This window comes from Macaca fascicularis, chromosome 13, assembly GCF_037993035.2.
Source record: "Macaca fascicularis isolate 582-1 chromosome 13, T2T-MFA8v1.1".
Taxonomy (NCBI): Eukaryota; Metazoa; Chordata; class Mammalia; order Primates; family Cercopithecidae; genus Macaca; species Macaca fascicularis.
In genome coordinates, this window is record NC_088387.1 from 52578760 (window position 1) to 52595882 (window position 17123).

Here is a 17123-nt window from a genome sequence, read left to right on the forward strand (position 1 = left end):
TAGTTTATTTGAGAAAATTGCACTGTATTGATCATGGTGATCAGCATATATGTTATGGCTTTCCTGTTGGGTATCAACAATGCGCTATTTTTGTATGCTGAAATGTTTCAATAGAATCACACTGTAGAAGTAAATATCTCTTTTCAGATGGAAATGAAGACTAGTTATTTGGGAGTTCTGTCTCACAGAATTAATTTAAACATCTTATGAATCAGAATTACAGTGAAATGTAGTTAAGAAAAAGGGAAGTTTTAAAATAAGCAGCTTGAACTTGTATTTTAAAATATTTTAGTCTTCAGTTTTGATACATTAAAGCTGTGTCCGCTCTGGCCAAAGCATAGCCATGGAAAACCTCAGATAATGCCCATGCTGCCATTCCTAAAATGTGGATTTCCCTTACCTGTGTTCTGTTACTTCTTTGCTTGTCTGGTTCAGTTCACATTGTATTACTCCTTTTATTTCTAGTTTTGTTTTTCCACATGATTGCTCTTTTTCTGTGAATTTTCTAGAGTTGTTACCTGGTTGTCATTTGCTAATATGATAAACAAGTAATTCAAGCAGTTTTCTTTTAAGATAGTTGTATATTTGGTCAGTTTTTACTATTTTACGTAATTATTTAAGGGGTGAGTATTTTTCACATCATTTATTCTTTTTTTTTTTTTTTTTTTGAGACGGAGTCTCGCTCTGTTGCCCAGGCTGGAGTGCAGTGACGCGATCTTGGCTCACTGCAAGCTCCGCCTCCCAGGTTCACGCCATTCTCCTGCCTCCGCCTCCTGAGTAGCTGGGACTACAGGCGCCCGCCACCATGCCTGGCTAATTTCTTTGTATTTTTTTAGTAGAGACGGGGTTTCACCATGTTAGCCAGGGTGGTCTCGATCTCCTGACCTCAAGATCTGCCCGCCTTGGCCTCCCAAAGTGCTGCGATTACCGGCTTGAGCAACCGCGCCCGGCCCCATCATTTATTCTTAAATGTCACTGATAGCATGGTTATTGGAAGTAAGCAAAATTAATCTCATTGGTATAGATTTTAGGGCCTGTATGTTGCTTAAATTACTTCAGAAATTTTTTTCTTGAAACGAAATGCTCTGTATGTAGGACATAAACTATAAATTTGTTAATTGGTTTTTAAAAAAATTAAATTTCACTCGACAAAAATGGCAGTCTTGGAAAATAAGGAGCCAGCTTTATAAGCTTCTTTGAAAAAATTGTAAACGTGTATTTTGACATGTTTACTTTAGTTTTTTATACTTATGAGAAATTCTCCCTTGAAAAAGTTCCATTGCCTTTATTTTTATTTTTATTTTTTTTTGAGACGGAGTCTCGCTCTGTCACCCAGGCTGGAGTGCAGTGGCCGGATCTCAGCTCACTGCAAGCTCTGACTCCCGGGTTTATGCCATTCTCCTGCCTCAGCCTCCCGAGTAGCTGGGACTACAGGCGCCTGCCACCTCGCCCGGCTAGTTGTTTTGTATTTTTTAGTAGAGACGGGGTTTCACCGTATTAGCCAGGATGGTCTCGATCTCCTGACCTCGTGATCCGCCCGTCTTGGCCTCCCAAAGTGCTGGGATTACAGGCTTGAGCCACCGCGCCCGGCCGTTCCATTGACTTTAAACGGTTTGAAATGTTGTTTGAAAGACAGAATCTGACGTCACATTTTTTCATATACTTGACATAATTATGCTAATTTTGATTTTTAAATCAGAATTTTTCATTAAATATTTGTTTATTTGCAGGTATATTTGCTTACTTAAACTACCATGTTCCTCGAACGAGACGAGAAATCTTGGAGACCCTAATCAAAGGCCTTCAGAGACTGGAGTACAGAGGATATGATTCTGCTGGTACTTTTAAAAAAATACTATGGATTTTGCATGATTATTTAAATAGAGATTATTTTCATTATTAGGAGACTAGACTATTAAAATCTGTTTTGTTTTGAGTAAATGTAAATTGGAAGAATTTTTGTCTTTTAATCATATTTAAAGGATTTATTTATGTAGTCTCTACAGTGTTACCATTTATGTGGAGTATTGCTTATGATGATCTTCTATTAAGAATATTATTGTAAAAGCATCATATGGGGCATTATTGTGGTAAAACAAAGTTCATGAAGGTCTTACTCTGTAAATTCTTTTTTCTTTCTTGTAACTTTAATTTTTCTCCATTGTTTTCATGTTTTGGCATATAAACTTGCCTCAGATTCTTTTTTCTTATTTTTCTTATTTATTTTTGAGGTAGGGTCTCACTCTGGCACCCAAGCTGGAATGTAGTGGTATGGTCATAGCTCACTGCAGTCTCGAACTCTGGGCTCAGGCAATCCTCCCTCCCCAGCCTCCTAAGTAGCTAGGACTATAGCTGTGCGCCACCATGCCCAGCTAATTTTTAAGAAGCTTTTATAGAGATGAGAGTCTCACTATGTTACCTGGGCTGGTCTCAAGCTCTTGGCCTCAAGTGATCCTTCTGCCTTGGCCTTTCAAAGTGCTGGAATTACAGGCAAACCACTGATTCCAGCCTCTTCTATCTTAAATAAGTGACACATAAACATAACTTTCTGGTAACTTTATATTCTACCCTAGCTCCTTCCCTCAATTGTGTCAGAGGCTCCTAAGACCATCCGCAAATCTGATGATTCCCTAGGAGGACTCACAGGACTCAGCATTTGGTTGTAATCATGGCTATGTTTCATTATAGCAAAAGAATACAAAGCACAATCAGCTAAGGGAGAAGGTGCATGAAGTGAAGTCTTGAGAAAGCTAGGCACAAGTTGCTCACCAGTGGATCAGTGCCTCAGGTTTTCATTGGGAGCTGGTCACATAGGCACCCTCTGCCTAGCATGTACCAAAATTCTAGACTCCCAAAAGAAGAGCAGATGTTCAGCAGAAACCACATTGTTTGCACAGTTTGTTTAGTGAGATACTTTTGGTTAGGGTGGTAGGAATCCTTCCAAAAACCAAGTTTCTAGATACCAGTGAAGGGCCAATGTTGAAAACAGGCCTTTCTAAGGATAGCAGTTTCACACCTGCTATGTTAACTCTTTTTTGTACACTTAACATTGGCACATGGAATGGGCATTTGTCTTCCTTGACTTTCCTTAGTAATGGAAAGTCAGTTCCTCAACTCCTTTGTTTTTAAAATTCTCTCCTTCCTTAACTTCTTTGACAACACACCTTATTCTCTTCCTAAGATGCTAAGATTACTTCTTTTCTGTTTGCTTTGGAGGCTCCTTTCTTCTACTTACAGCTCGAATATTAATGTTCTTCAAGATTCTTTTCGAGATGAGTCTTGCTCTGTCACCCAGGCTGGAGTGCAATGGTGCGATCTTGGCTCACTGTTGCAACCTTTGCCTCCCAGATTCAAGTGATTATCCTGCTTCAGCCTCTCCAGTAGCTAGGATTACAGGTGCGCGCCACCACCCCTGGCTAATTTTTGTAATTTTAGTAGAGATGGGGTTTCACCATGTTGCCTAGGCTGGTCTTGAACTCCTGACCTTAGGAGATCCACCCTCCTTGACCTCCCAAAGTGCTGGGATTATAGGCGTGAGCCCCTGCACCCAGCCAAGATTCTTTTCTAGGCCCGCTTCTCTTATTTGGTGTCTTCATGGGTGAGCTCTGACTTTATCAGTCTTCTTTTTTTTTTTGAAACGAAGTCTTACTCTGTCACAAGGCTGGAGTGCAGTGGCGTGATCTTGGCTCACTGCAGCCTCCACCTCCCGAGTTCAAGCAATTCTCCTGCCTCAGCCTCCTGAGTAGCTGGGATTGCAGGCACCTGCCACCACTCCCAGCTAATTGTTGTATTTTTAGTAGAGATGGTTTCACCATGTTGGCCAGGATGGTCTCAATCTCCTGACCTCGTGATCCCCTGACCTCGGCCTCCCAAAGTGCTGGGATTACAGGCGTAAGCCACTATGCCCAGCCCATCAACCTTCTATTAATATATGTTGGTACCTTCTTTGTTTTCTTCTTTTTATTTTTTATTTTAATTTTTTTTTGTGTGTGAGTATGTTGGTGATTTCTAATCCAGATATGTTTCTTCTAATCTAGATGTATCTCCCAAGCTGTATTCTAGGCCTCCTGGAAGTTTTTTCCTAGATAGACCATGATATTTTAAACTTTGCATGTTCAAAAATTGAACTGAGGCCGGGTGTGGTGACTCATGCCTGTTATCCCAACACTTTGGGAGGCTGAGGTGGATGGACCACTTGAGGTAAAGAGTTCAAGACCAGCCTAACCAACATGGTGAAACCCCGTCTCTACTAAACAAACAAACAAACAAACAAACAAAAATTAGCCATGCATTGTGGCATGTACCTGTAATCCCAGCTACCTGGGAGGCTGAGGTAGGAGAATTGCTTGAACCTGGGAGGCGGAGGTTGCAGGGAGCCGAGATTGCGCCACTGCCCTCCATCCTGGGTGACAGAGCAAGACTCTGTCTCAAAAAAAAAGAAAAAAGAAAAATAAGCTGAATATACTGCAGTCCCCACTCTGTTTTTTATTTGTTTTTGAGATGAATCTCACTCTGTTGCCCAGGCTGGGGTGCAGTGGTGCGATCTCAGCTCGCTGTGATCTCCACCTCTCGGGTTCAAGCCATTCTCCTGCCTCAGCCCCCCAAGTAGCTGGGATTACAGGCATGCCCACTGTTTTTCTATGTCCCTTTTATTGAGAATCATTCAACAAGTCCTTGGAGCCATTCTACAAGTCCTTTGAGGTATTCCAGACTTCCGCTTTCTCACTTACATTCAGTCAGTTCCACTTCCCAATATCATTTATCTCTGTCTGCATTACTACTGTTTAGTTCAGGTCTTCTTCATTTTTGCTTTGCTGTAGCTGTAGCTTTTGACAGCTGGTTTCTTCCTTCTGTTTCTCTCCCTCCAGTTCTTTCTCTACACTGTTTCTAGAAGGGCTTTGCTAAACATTTTTGCCGAATCACTTGTCTGCTTAAAGGACAGTGTTTTCCCAGTATCTTCAAGGTAGCTTTTTCAAATTTGTTAGCAACTTAAGGAGACTCTTAAGAGATGTGTTCTATGACCTTTCTTCCTTAGCTACCTTCTGAGGTGGGTGCCCATATTTTGCATTTCTGCATTGTATCCCAACTGTAACCTATAGTATTTTTATTATAATTCATAATTATGCTGAATTATTTTTTCCTTGTCTGTCTTCTTGATAGACTTAGAAATTTGAGGACAGGAATGGAGTTATTTTTGTTCTTGTGTCTAGCGGCTATCCTGGTTCTTGATACACAACAAGTTTTCAGTAGATGTTGAATTGATAAATAAGTGAATTAATTAGATGAGAATATATTTTTTAATTAAAAATTTTGCCTCATTAATAATTTTATCAGTAGCCAGTTTCTAAATCTTGCTTTTTTACCTCACGATGGTTTAGGTGTGGGATTTGATGGAGGCAATGACAAAGATTGGGAAGCCAATGCCTGCAAAATCCAGCTTATTAAGAAGAAAGGAAAAGTTAAGGCACTGGATGAAGAAGTTCACAGTAACGTACTTAAGTTGATTTTTGTCCCCCTTCCCCTTCTCTTCCTTTTCCCCTCCCCATTCTCCACCAAGTTGCTCCCTCCCCCCATATTTTGGGACCCATTTTAATGATAATGGTCTGTAACATTGAAGGGAGGAAAGAAAAGTAGTTTTGTTACTGTCTGGACTAGTTTTAAAATGTACCTGAGCCTGAAAAATAATCATTGCAACTAGGGAAGGAAATTAGTTAGGTATATACCTTCAGTGCAAGCTCTGAATAATAAATGAAGTATCTTCAGAGCCACCATTCCTGAGGAAGAGCTTTCCATAGGACAAAAGGTATTTCTAGTGATGCCCTTATACACGTCTTCACTTTGAATTAAATGCCTAGCTTGGATGTAGTCAATTTTGACGTTGCATCTTTGAGTAGGTCTGATAGAATCTGGTAAGTATCATGTTTTCCCTCATAGTTTTCGTCTCTGGCACAAGGAGTTGTCAGAGATGTTTGCCCCATCAAAGAGGATTTACTTCTCAGTATTTAGGTCATAACATTATGCTTACACATTTTATTTTTTCACAAGAAACTTGAAAACAAAACAAACTTTGAAGTAGATTGATTGAAAAAATACTTTTAAAATTCTCCATAAAACCCAGGAAACAGCAAGTATTTTATGTACCTACACGTATGAATGCCATCATAATCATTGTGGAAGAGTACAGGTAGAGGATAATGATGGGTTTTGTCTTTTTTTTTTCCCCACATATAAGCCATACATTTAGCTTTGTAGTACTTGTTTAACAGATTAAATCAATACTTATTTTGCCTGTATTGTAGTGTAAGATTAGCTAGGGACAAAGCAGACACCCAAATAACTACACTTCAAAAACAATAGTATAAATATCTACTGTGTGTTCTGCATCCTGTATACCAGGCTGATATAGTGGGTTCTGTAGGAGAGAACAGACATTGCTGTGAGATTCAGGGGAGAGTTGCCACAAGTTGACGAGACTGGGATTACATAGGGAATGGATGCTGATTATATTTGGTCAGTGAAGATGTGAAGGGAGGACCTTCTGAGTAGAATAGCATAGAAAGATAAGAATAGTAATGGCAGGTTTGAATGATAGTAGTCCTTTTTATTTTATTTTTATTTTATTTTTATTTTTTTTTTGAGGCGGAGTTTCACTCTTGTTGCCCAGGCTGGAGTGCAATGGCACGATCTTGGCTCACTGCAACCTCCGCCTCCCGGGTTCAAGCAGTTCTCCTGCCTCAGCCTCCCTAGTAGCTGGGATTATAGGCATGTGCCACCAGGCCCAGCTAATTTTATATTTTTAGTAGAGACGAGGTTTCTCCATGTTGGTCAGGCTGGTCTCGAACTCCCGACCTCAGGTGATCCACCCGCCTCGGCCTCCCAAAGTGCTGGGATTACAGGCGTGAGCCACTGCGCCCAGCCTGATAGTAATCCTTTTTATTTACAGTATTAGTAGACAAATACGGGACGTTATAAAGGCAGATTGTGAACAGAATCACCATTATTCAATGTCAACATATTGAAACATGCCTCTTCCCAGTAAACTGTTTTTTTTTTTTTCCCCCAGATGGAGTCTTGCTGCAGTGCCCAGGCTGGAGTGCAATGGCACAGTCTTGGCTCACTGCAACCTCTGCCTCCCAAGTTCAAGCGATTCTCCTGTTTCAGCCTCCCGAGTAGCTGGGATTATAGACCTGTGCCACCATGCCCGGCTAATTTTTATATTTTTGGTAGAGACGGGGTTTCACTATATTGGCCAGGCTAGTTTTGAACTCCTGACTGCAAGTGATCCACCCACGTTGGCCTCCCAAAGTACTAGGATTACAGGCATTAGCCACTGTGCCTGGCCAACTGGTTTTTCTTTTGAAGCGTAATTATTTGGGTGTCTGCTTTACTCCTAGTTAATTTTTTTTTTTTTTTAAAAGATGGACTCTTGGTCTCTTGCCCAGGCTGGAGTGTAGTGACACAATCTCGGCTCACTGCAACCTCTGCTTCCTCGTTCAAGCAATTCTCCTGCCTCAGCCTCCCAGGTAGCTGGGATTACAGGTGTATGCCACCACATCTGGCTAATTTTTGTATTTTTAGTAGAGACGGGGTTTTGCCATGTTGGCCAGGCTGGTCATGAACTCCTGACCTCAGGTGATCCACCCTCTTTGGCCTCCCAAAGTGCTAGAATTATAGGCTTGAGCCACTGTGCCTGGCCACCCCTAGCTAATCTTACCCTACAATACATGCAAAATAAGTATTGATTGAATTTATTAGCTACAAATGGAAACTTGCAGCTATTACTGGTGAATTTGTGACTGGTAAATCACTTTGAAGAGCAATCTGGCAATATCTACATGGGAAATGCCTATACCCTGAGACTAAGCACTTCCACTCTTGGATATATACTTGAAGGAAACACAATGAACAAGGTGACATGACAACAAGATTCATTGTCACAAATTAGAAACAGCCTAAATGTCTATAAATAAGGGAATGGGATGGTATAATAAGTTGTGTATGCCGGGTGTGGTGGCTCACGCCTGTAATCCTAGCTCTTTGGGAGGCCGAGGTGGGCAGATTGCCTGAGCTCTGGAGTTTGAGACCAGCCTGGGCAACATGGTGAAACCCCGTCTCTACTAAAATACAAAAATTAGCCGGGTGTGGCAGCGTGTGCCCGTAATTCCAGCTAGTCGGGGAGGCTGAGGCAGTAGAATCACTTGAATCCAGGAGGCAGATCTTGCATTGAGCTGAGATCACGCCACTGCACTCCAGCCTGGGCAACAGAGTGAGACTCCATCTCCACAAAAGAACAACAAAAACAACAAAAAATAAGTTGTATATGATAGTGAATGACCATATGTAGCTTTTGAAAGAAGTGCACTGAATCTGGTTCTGCATATGGGAACATGGATAATTCCTGGTATGTAAAGTATAGCACATTTAAAAACACAAAATGATACTATCATTTATGGTCTCATGTTAACATAATCATAGTTTAAAAGGCATGAATAGTAAGACTGTCAACTTGAGAATCCTCTGAGGAGGAAATGAATGGAATGGGGATATAAAGGAGGTATCAATTGCATTTTTTTTTTACATTTATTTATTTAGAGTTTTCATATACCACATTGATTTTTTACATTTTAGATCCTAAAAAATATGTAAAGCACAAATGAGTAGATGTTTCGTTAACTCTGAGTATGGGTAGTTGGGTGTTCATTATTCCCAGCAAATTTAAATATGTTTTAAGTATTTTTTTTAAAAAGGGAAGATGACATCTGAGAAAAAGCAGGCAGAGGGCGAGGAGCCGTGGGAGTAGAGGTAGGTTAAGATGGAAGATGCAAATGCGGAAATTATTGAAGCAGTACGGCCCAAGAAGATCAAGGCATAGGCAAGCAGTTGGCCTTTAAAAGAAAGAGTGGGCCGGGCGCGGTGGCTCAAGCCTGTAATCCCAGCACTTTGGGAGGCCGAGACGGGCGGATCACAACGTCAGGAGTTCGAGATCATCCTGGCTAACACGGTGAAACCCCGTCTCTACTAAAAAATACAAAAAACTAGCCGGGTGAGGTGGTGGGCGCCTGTAGTCCCAGCTACTCGGGAGGCTGAGGCAGGAGAATGGCGTAAAAACCCGGGAGGTGGAGCTTGCAATGAGCTGAGATCCGGCCACTGCACTCCAGCCTGGGCGACACAGCAAGACTCCGTCTCAAAAAAAAAAAAAAAAAAAAAAAGAAAGAGTGTACTTTAGGAATCAAAGGTAAAAGACAAACTTAAAGCAGATAATTACCAGGTGAGAGGACAAAAGCTGAGTAAAGTGGAAATTGAGGGACTGCAGGTAGGATTGAGCTTTACAGAGAATAGAAAAGATATGATGAGCTGTCGGGGAACTGGATTGAGCTATCAGTTTAATGAATAAGGAACTTGGATACATGTTTCCTAAGTAGCAACAGTGAAATAGATATGCTGATTATCATGAATTTGAAAGGGTCTTAATTTACAGAATTTTCTGACTTTATTCAGTATTGCTTTGCAGTGGATGGGAGAAGAGAAACTGAGTGTGGGGGTTATCTAGACTTAAGATTCAGCAAAGGGCTTTAAAACGGGTAACAGACAATAAGGAGGAGTCAAGGATTCAAAGTCATGATTAATTTATATGACATGAAATATTTATTGTGGGAAATGTGCTTATTGTCATAGCAATAAGTTTTTTCTTTTTTTTTTTTTTTTTTTTTTTTTTTGAGACAGAGTCTCGCTCTGTTGCCCAGGCTGGAGTGCAGTGGCCGGATCTCAGCTCACTGCAAGCTCCGCCTCCCGGGTTTACGCCATTCTCCTGCCTCAGCCTCCCGAGTAGCTGGGACTACAGGCGCCCGCCACCTCGCCTGGCTAGTTTTTTTGTATTTTTAGTAGAGACGGGGTTTCACCATGTTAGCCAGGATGGTCTCGATCTCCTGACCTTGTGATCCGCCCGTCTCGGCCTCCCAAAGTGCTGGGATTACAGGCTTGAGCCACCGCGCCCGGCCTAGCAATAAGTTTTTTCTTACTAGACATTCAGTAATGTCCCTACGGCAACAGTGAAATAAAGGTGTGGTAATTACCATGAATTTGAAATGGATTCAATATACAGAATCTTGTGACTTTCTCCAGTATTGCTTGCCAGCATGTGCAGGGAGATACTGCTTTAATTATAGTTAGCTTTAAAAAGTAGTCAAACAGGCCTGGCGCAGTGGATCACATCTGTAATCCCAGCACTTTGGGAGGCCAAGGTGGGCGGATCACCTGAGGTCAGGAGTTCAAGACCAGCCTGGCCAACATGGTGAAACCCTGTCTGTACTAAAAATAAGAAAAATTAGCCAGGCATGGTGGTGCGCGCCTGTAATCCCAGCTACTCAGGAGACTGAGGCAGGAGAATCGCTTAAACCCGGAAGGCGGAGGTTGCAGTGAGCAAGATTGTGCCATTGCACTCACTCCAGCTTGGGCAACAAGATCGAAACTCTGTTTCAAAAAAAAAAATATATATATATATTTATATATATATATATAAAGTAGTCAAATAAATGTTTTCATTTCTTGCATTAGCCTGTTGAATAATGGTAAGTAGTAATCCTGTACTTTTCTTGAGGTCATTTATCAGGTTGCCTTAATTATTCAGAGCACAGTTAAGCCAGGAAAGAATAGATGCGTGATTTTATTCTTTGATTGATTGAACCATCCAACAAAAATGTATCTGCCATGTATACCTTTTAGTGCTTAGGATTCAAAAATAATAAGGTAGGCTGCTGTTTTTGTAGAACTCGAATTCTAGTGGAAGCTGGGTTTACATTTATGACAACATCATAAATGTAATAGTACAACAGAATATATCATTGTGGTTTTACTTATTTATTATTTATTTATTTATTTATTTATTTATTTATTTTTGAGACGGAGTCTTGCTCTTTCGCCCAAGCTGGAGGGCAGTGGCACAATCTTGGCTCACTGCAACTTACCCTTCCTGGGTTCAGTTGATTATCCTGCCTCCTGAGTAGTTGGGATTACAGGCGTGCGCTACCACACCCAGCTAATTTTTTTAGTAGAGACGGTTTCACCATGTTGGCCAGGCTGGTCTTGAACTCCTGACTTCAGGTGATCCACCTGCCTCGGCCTCCCAAAGTGCTGGGATTACAGGCATGAGCCATGGTGCCCAGCGAGTTTGCTCTTAATTTAGACCTAATTCTGATAAACTTTGTTATCTGGGTTCTTAGCCAAATGAATTTTATATTTAGGAAATTAAGAGCATTACTAGTTATTTTTTTTTTGAGACGGAGTCTTGCTCTGTTGCCCAGGCTGGAGTGCAGTGGCCGGATCTCAGCTCACTGCAAGCTCCGCCTCCCGGGTTTACGCCATTCTCCTGCCTCAGCCTCCCGAGTAGCTGGGACTACAGGCGCCCGCCACCTCGCCCGGCTAGTTGTTTTGTATTTTTTAGTAGAGACGGGGTTTCACCGTGTAAGCCAGGATGGTCTCGATCTCCTGACCTCGTGATCCGCCCGTCTCGGCCTCCCAAAGTGCTGGGATTACAGGCTTGAGCCACCGTGCCCGGCCGTCCTTTTTTTTTTTTAAAGAAGCCCCAAGAAAAGATAGCTTATATGAAAAATAAATTAAGAACCAGTTACTTTTTTTGTTTGTTTGTTTTTTGAGAGGAAGTCTTGCTCTGTCACCCAGGCTGGAGTGCAGTGGTGTGATCTCGGCTCACTGTAACCTCCACCTCCTGGGTTCAAGCAATTCTCCTGCCTCAGCCTCCTGAGTAGCTGGGATTACAGGCGTGCACCACCATACCTGGCTAATTTTTGTAGTTTAGTAGAGACGGGGTTTCACCATGTTGGTCAGGCTGGTCTCGAACTCCTGACCTTGTGTCCCGCCCACCTCAGCCTCTCGAAATGGGATTACAGGTGTGAGCCACTGCACCCGGCTGAATCAGCTACTTTTCGAGATAAAGGAACATTGGCCTTATGTTGATTTCCCAGTAGCCCCATACTTTCATAGCATTGCTCTGTTCTCAAATACCTATTTGATTTTGGAGGCACTCCATAATTGCAGTTTATATTGTGAGATGTGTGTACTCTCACCAGAGACCAAAGAAATTGCAGTCATAAGGTTGTGTGTCATTGGGAAAATGAATTTATTTTTACATACATGTTTAATTAAATTGATAATGATTTTTTAAGGCAAGAATTAAATATAGATTTAAAAAGTTACATTAATTGGTTTTGTCCTTAACTCTTGAGTATTCGTATCTCCAGGAAGCTTGAAAGAATAGTACATTATTACCTGTATATACTTCACCTAACTTTATCCGTTACTAAACTTTTGTTGTGTTTGCTTTAATTCTATATTAGTTTTTTGGTTGTTATTGAAACCATTTGCCTTCAGTATTTCAGTTGCATAAACTCCTACATCTTTATTTATCTTCAATTTTAATTTTTGTGGGTATATAGTAGGTGTATATATTTACTGGGTACATGAAATGTCTTGATACAGACCTACAATGTGTTCCTAAGTCCTTTTTTTTTTTTGAGGTGGAGTCTCGCTCTGTCACCCAGGCTGGAGTGCAGTGGTGTGATCTCAGCTCACTGCAGCCTCCGCCTCCTGAGTTCAAGTGATTATCCTGCCTCTGCCTCCGGAGTAGCCAGGACTACAGGCGTGTGCCTCCATGCCTGGCCAATTTTTGTGTTTTTAGTAGAGACGGGGTTTTCCCATGTTGGCCAGGCTGGTCTTGAACTCCTGACCTTAGGTGATCTGCCTGCCTTGGCCTCCCACAGTGCTGGGATTACAGGTGTGAGCCACTGCACTCGCCTCCTAAGTCTTTTAATCACTATTTTGAATATACCTGATCTTTAGTTTCAGTGATTGTATATTCCAAGAGAGCAGCATTGTAATAATTATATTTAAATATAGCTTATAGCATTATCTCTGCAGCATGATTTAATACTGAAATTTTTCTTTTCATATTCTTCAGAGCAACAAGATATGGATTTGGATATAGAATTTGATGTACACTTTGGAATAGCTCATACCCGTTGGGCAACACATGGAGAACCCAATCCTGTCAATAGCCACCCCCAGCGCTCTGATAAAAATAATGGTATGGAAAGATTTTTCGTGCTTTGGAATGATTGTGGAAGCCTAATAATGGGGGCAGAAAGAAGGCTCTTAGATTTTCATTATTTTAATTATTTTTCATTTGGAAAATTTCAAACATTCAGAAGTCGTAGAGAGTATACAGAGCTGAGAGTACTGGCTCATGCCTGTAATCCCAGCACTTTGGGAGCCTGAGTTGGGAGGATTGCTTGAGTCCAGGAGTTCACAATCAGCCCTCGCAACATAGTGAGACCCCATCTCTACAAAAAATAAAAAAATAAGTTAGGCATGGTGGTGCATGCCTGTAGTCCCAGCTACTTGGGAGACTGAGGTGGGAGGATTGTTTAAGCCCAGGAGGTAGAGGCTGCAGTGAGCCGTGGTCGTACATCATGCTATTGCCCTCCAACCTGGACAACAGAATGAGACCCTTTCTGTCCACTATGCCTGGCTAATTTTTGTATATTTAGTAGAGACGGAGTTTCACTGTGTTGGCCAGGCTGGTCTTGAACTCCTGATCTCAAGTGATCCTCCTGTCTTGGCCTCCCAAAGTGCTGGGATTACAGGTGTGAGCCACTGCTCCTGGCTGAGAACTTTTGTTATCGGTTTTGTCCTTAGGGCATATCTCTCTAGAAATGTATAACCAAATTACTGTGTTTTAGAGTTACTTGGAATAGTCTTTCTCCATGCAGTTGTGCTACTGGCTGGATATTACTTTAATATGTTTAAAAAAAATTTTTTTTTAAATTATTATTATTTTTTGAGACTGAGTCTTGCTCTGTCGCCCAGGCTGGAGCGCAGTAGTGTGATATTGGCTCACTGCAACCTCCATCTCCCGAGTTCGAGCAATTCTCCTGACTCAGCCTCCCAAGTAGCTGGGACTACAGGTGTGTGCCATCACGCCAGGGTAATTTTTTATATTTTTAGTAGAGATGGGGTTTCACTGTGTTAGCCAGGATCGTCTCGATCTCTTGACCTTATGATCTGCCCACCTCAGCCTCCTAAAGTGCTGGGATTACAGGTGTGTGTCACCACGCCCGGGTAATTTTTTGTATTTTTAGTAGAGACGGGGTTTCACTGTGTTAGCCAGGATGGTCTCAATCTTCTGACCTTGTGATCCGCCCACCTCAGTCTCCTAAAGTGCTGGGATTACAGGCGTGAGCCACCGCAGCAGCCTGTTTTTTAATTTTAAGGATTGGTATTATTTAAAAATAGATGTTATTTATGATTATTTAAAATATTTACACAATTCTGAAGTCACATCTTTAAAACAAGACATAATAAAAGAAGTCTACCCAGCACTTTCAGAGGCTGAGATGGAGGGATTGCTTGAGCCTGGGAGTTTGAGACCAGCATGAGCAACATAGTGAAATCCCGTGCCTACAGAAAATACAAAAATTAGCTTGATGGTGGCATGCGCCTGTAGTCCAAGCTACTCGGGAGACTGAGGCAGAAGGATCACCTGAACCTGGGGGTTGAGGCTCCAGTGAGCCATGATTGCACCATTGCCGCCATTGCACTTCAGCCTGGGCAACAGAGTGAGACTGGCTCAACAAAACAAGTCTAGACTCTTCTGTTTCCTCTTGTTCCCTGTGTAGATAACGTTCACCAATTATTGAGTCTGTTCTTTGATTTAAAAATAAGGAAATACGTACAGAATACATACAAAAGTGTATATGTGTGTATTTATCCCTCCCTGTTTTTTTCCTTTTATTTTAGAGGCAGGGTCTTACTCCTCCACCCAGGCTGGGTACAGTGGTGGGATCATAGTTCACTGTAACCTCAAATTCTTGGGCACAAGTGATCTTCCTGTCTCAGCCTCCTGAGTAGCTAGGATCACTGGCTTGCACCACCACACCCAGCTAATTTATTTTTGTAGAGATAGGGGTCTTGCTTTGTTGCCCAGGCTGGTTACAAATTCCTTGACTCAAGTAATCTTCCCACCTCAGCCTCCCAAAGTGCTGAGATTACAGGCATGAGACACTGCACCCAGCCCTTTCTGATATTTAATTTAATTCAGAAGCTGCCTATTTAGGCTTCTTGTGCTTCAATAATTACTATTGAATATGATCATAATGGTAGCAATAATTTAGACTTTTGACACTGACAAGGCCTTTATGAAAGATTCCCAAAAACTTACATCTAGATTATGTTTTGAGAATTTGGCTTTAAGTTAAGGCCTTTAAATTAGCTATTTATGAATCTCTTTGTTCTAGAATTAAGTTGTTTTTTTTTTTTGATACGGAATCTTGCTCTGTTGCCCAGGCTGGAGTGCAATGGTATGTTTTCCGCTCACTGCAACCTCTGCCTTCCGGTTTCAAGCAATTCTTCTGCCTCAAGCCTCCCAAGTAGTTAGGTACAGGTGCCCGACACCACGTCCAACAATTTTTTGTATTTTTAGTAGAGGCAAGGTTTCACCATGTTGGCTAGGCTGGTCTCGAACTCCTGAGCTCAGGTGATCTGTCTGTCTCAGCCCCCCAGAATGTTGGGATTACAGGCGTAAGCCACCACACCCAGCAAGTTTTTTTATAAATTTATTTTAGTACTTGCTTACATCTTCTCTCAAAAATCTAGTGAAAATGTTTATTATTTGGTTTCTAATTACTGTCAGCCAAAATGTCAGATCTTTACGTATATTAAGAACATTGTGAGGGGCCGGGTGTGGTGACTCATGCCTGTAATCCTAGCACTTTAGGAGGCCAAGGCAGGTGGATCACGTGAAGTTAGGAGTTCGAGACCAGCCTGGCCAACATGGCAAAACCCCATCTCTATTAAAAATACGAAAATTAGCTGGGCATGGTGGCACGCACCGGTAATCCCAGCTACTTGAGAGTCTGAGCCAGGAGAATTGTTTGAACCCGAGAGGTAGAGGTTGCAGTGAGTCGAGATCTTGCCACTTCACTCTAGTCTGGGCGACAGAGCAAGACTTTGTCTCAAAAAAGAAAAAAGAACATTTTGGCCTGGCATAGTGGCTCATGCGTATATTCTCAAGACACTGGAAGGATGAAGCGAGAGGGTTGCTTCAGCTCAGGAGACCAGCCTGGGCAACGTAGTGAGACTCTCTACAGCAAAATAAAACAATTAGTTGAGTGTGGTATAAGCAGCTGTAATCCCAGCTGCTTGGAAGGCTGATGTGGAAGAATCACCTGAGCCCAGGAGGTCAAGGCTGCATTGAGTCGTGATTGAGCCACTGCACTCCAGCTTGGTGACAGAGCAACGTCGTGTCTCCAAAAAAAAAAAATATATATATATTTTGATAATTTAATATAAAATTTAATTTAGCAGTAATTTTTCTCCTAACTGAAATGAACTCTGAATAATAAATCCAGGATTGGCAGGATTTTTTTTGGTTCTCTGTTGCCCAGGCTGGAGTGCAGTGGTGCGATCTTGGTTCACTGCAACCTCTGCCTCCCAGGTTCAAGCGATTCTCCTGCCTCAGCCTCCCAAGTTGCTGGGTTTACAGGCACATGCCACCACACCTGGCTAAGTTTTTGTATTTTTAGTAGAGACAGGGTTTCACCATGTTGAATAGGATGGTCTCAAACTCCTGACCTCAGGTGGTCTGCCCACTTTGGCCTCTGAAAGTGCTGGATTACAGGCGTGAGGCACCGCGCTCAGCCAGATTGGTAGTTTTTATGTACCATCAGTGGCTACAAATAGTGATATTGTCAACTCTTGATTATCTGTTCTTACAGTTTTCAAAGTTAGTTAAAAAAGAAGATAATTATCCCAAGATCATATCTATCTTCTCTTGGAATGATACGTTAACATTTATTTCTCTGACATTCTATGACTTACCTGGATCTCAAACAAGTTAACTATAGAATTGATTGGTTTTTCTTAGCAAATTCCTTAGTTCTAGTTCTTAAACTCATTTAGTGTAAATCAGATTATTTTAGTTTGAAAGGCCTTCTCTTTAAACTTATACTCAAGAATGAATGAACAGAGAAATAAGAATAATATTTAGTTCAGCTCTCTCATTTTGCAAATGAGGCAACAGACCCAATAAACTTGCTCCTTTCATGGTAACATTT

At 41.7% G+C, this 17123-nt stretch overlaps 1 protein-coding gene across 7 annotated transcripts in view; it reads left to right on the forward strand.

Moving 5' to 3' along the window:
* The window catches only part of GFPT1 (glutamine--fructose-6-phosphate transaminase 1), a 65024-nt gene that overhangs the window by 11981 nt on the left and 35920 nt on the right, over window positions 1–17123 (forward strand). For all 7 annotated transcript variants that reach the window (XM_015433572.4, XM_015433573.4, XM_015433574.4 and 4 more), the window contains 3 exons: window positions 1731–1838; window positions 5379–5486; window positions 12971–13096. In XM_015433572.4, the coding sequence (XP_015289058.2) occupies window positions 1731–1838; window positions 5379–5486; window positions 12971–13096 (342 nt within the window). The remainder of the gene's footprint in view (window positions 1–1730; window positions 1839–5378; window positions 5487–12970; window positions 13097–17123) is intronic.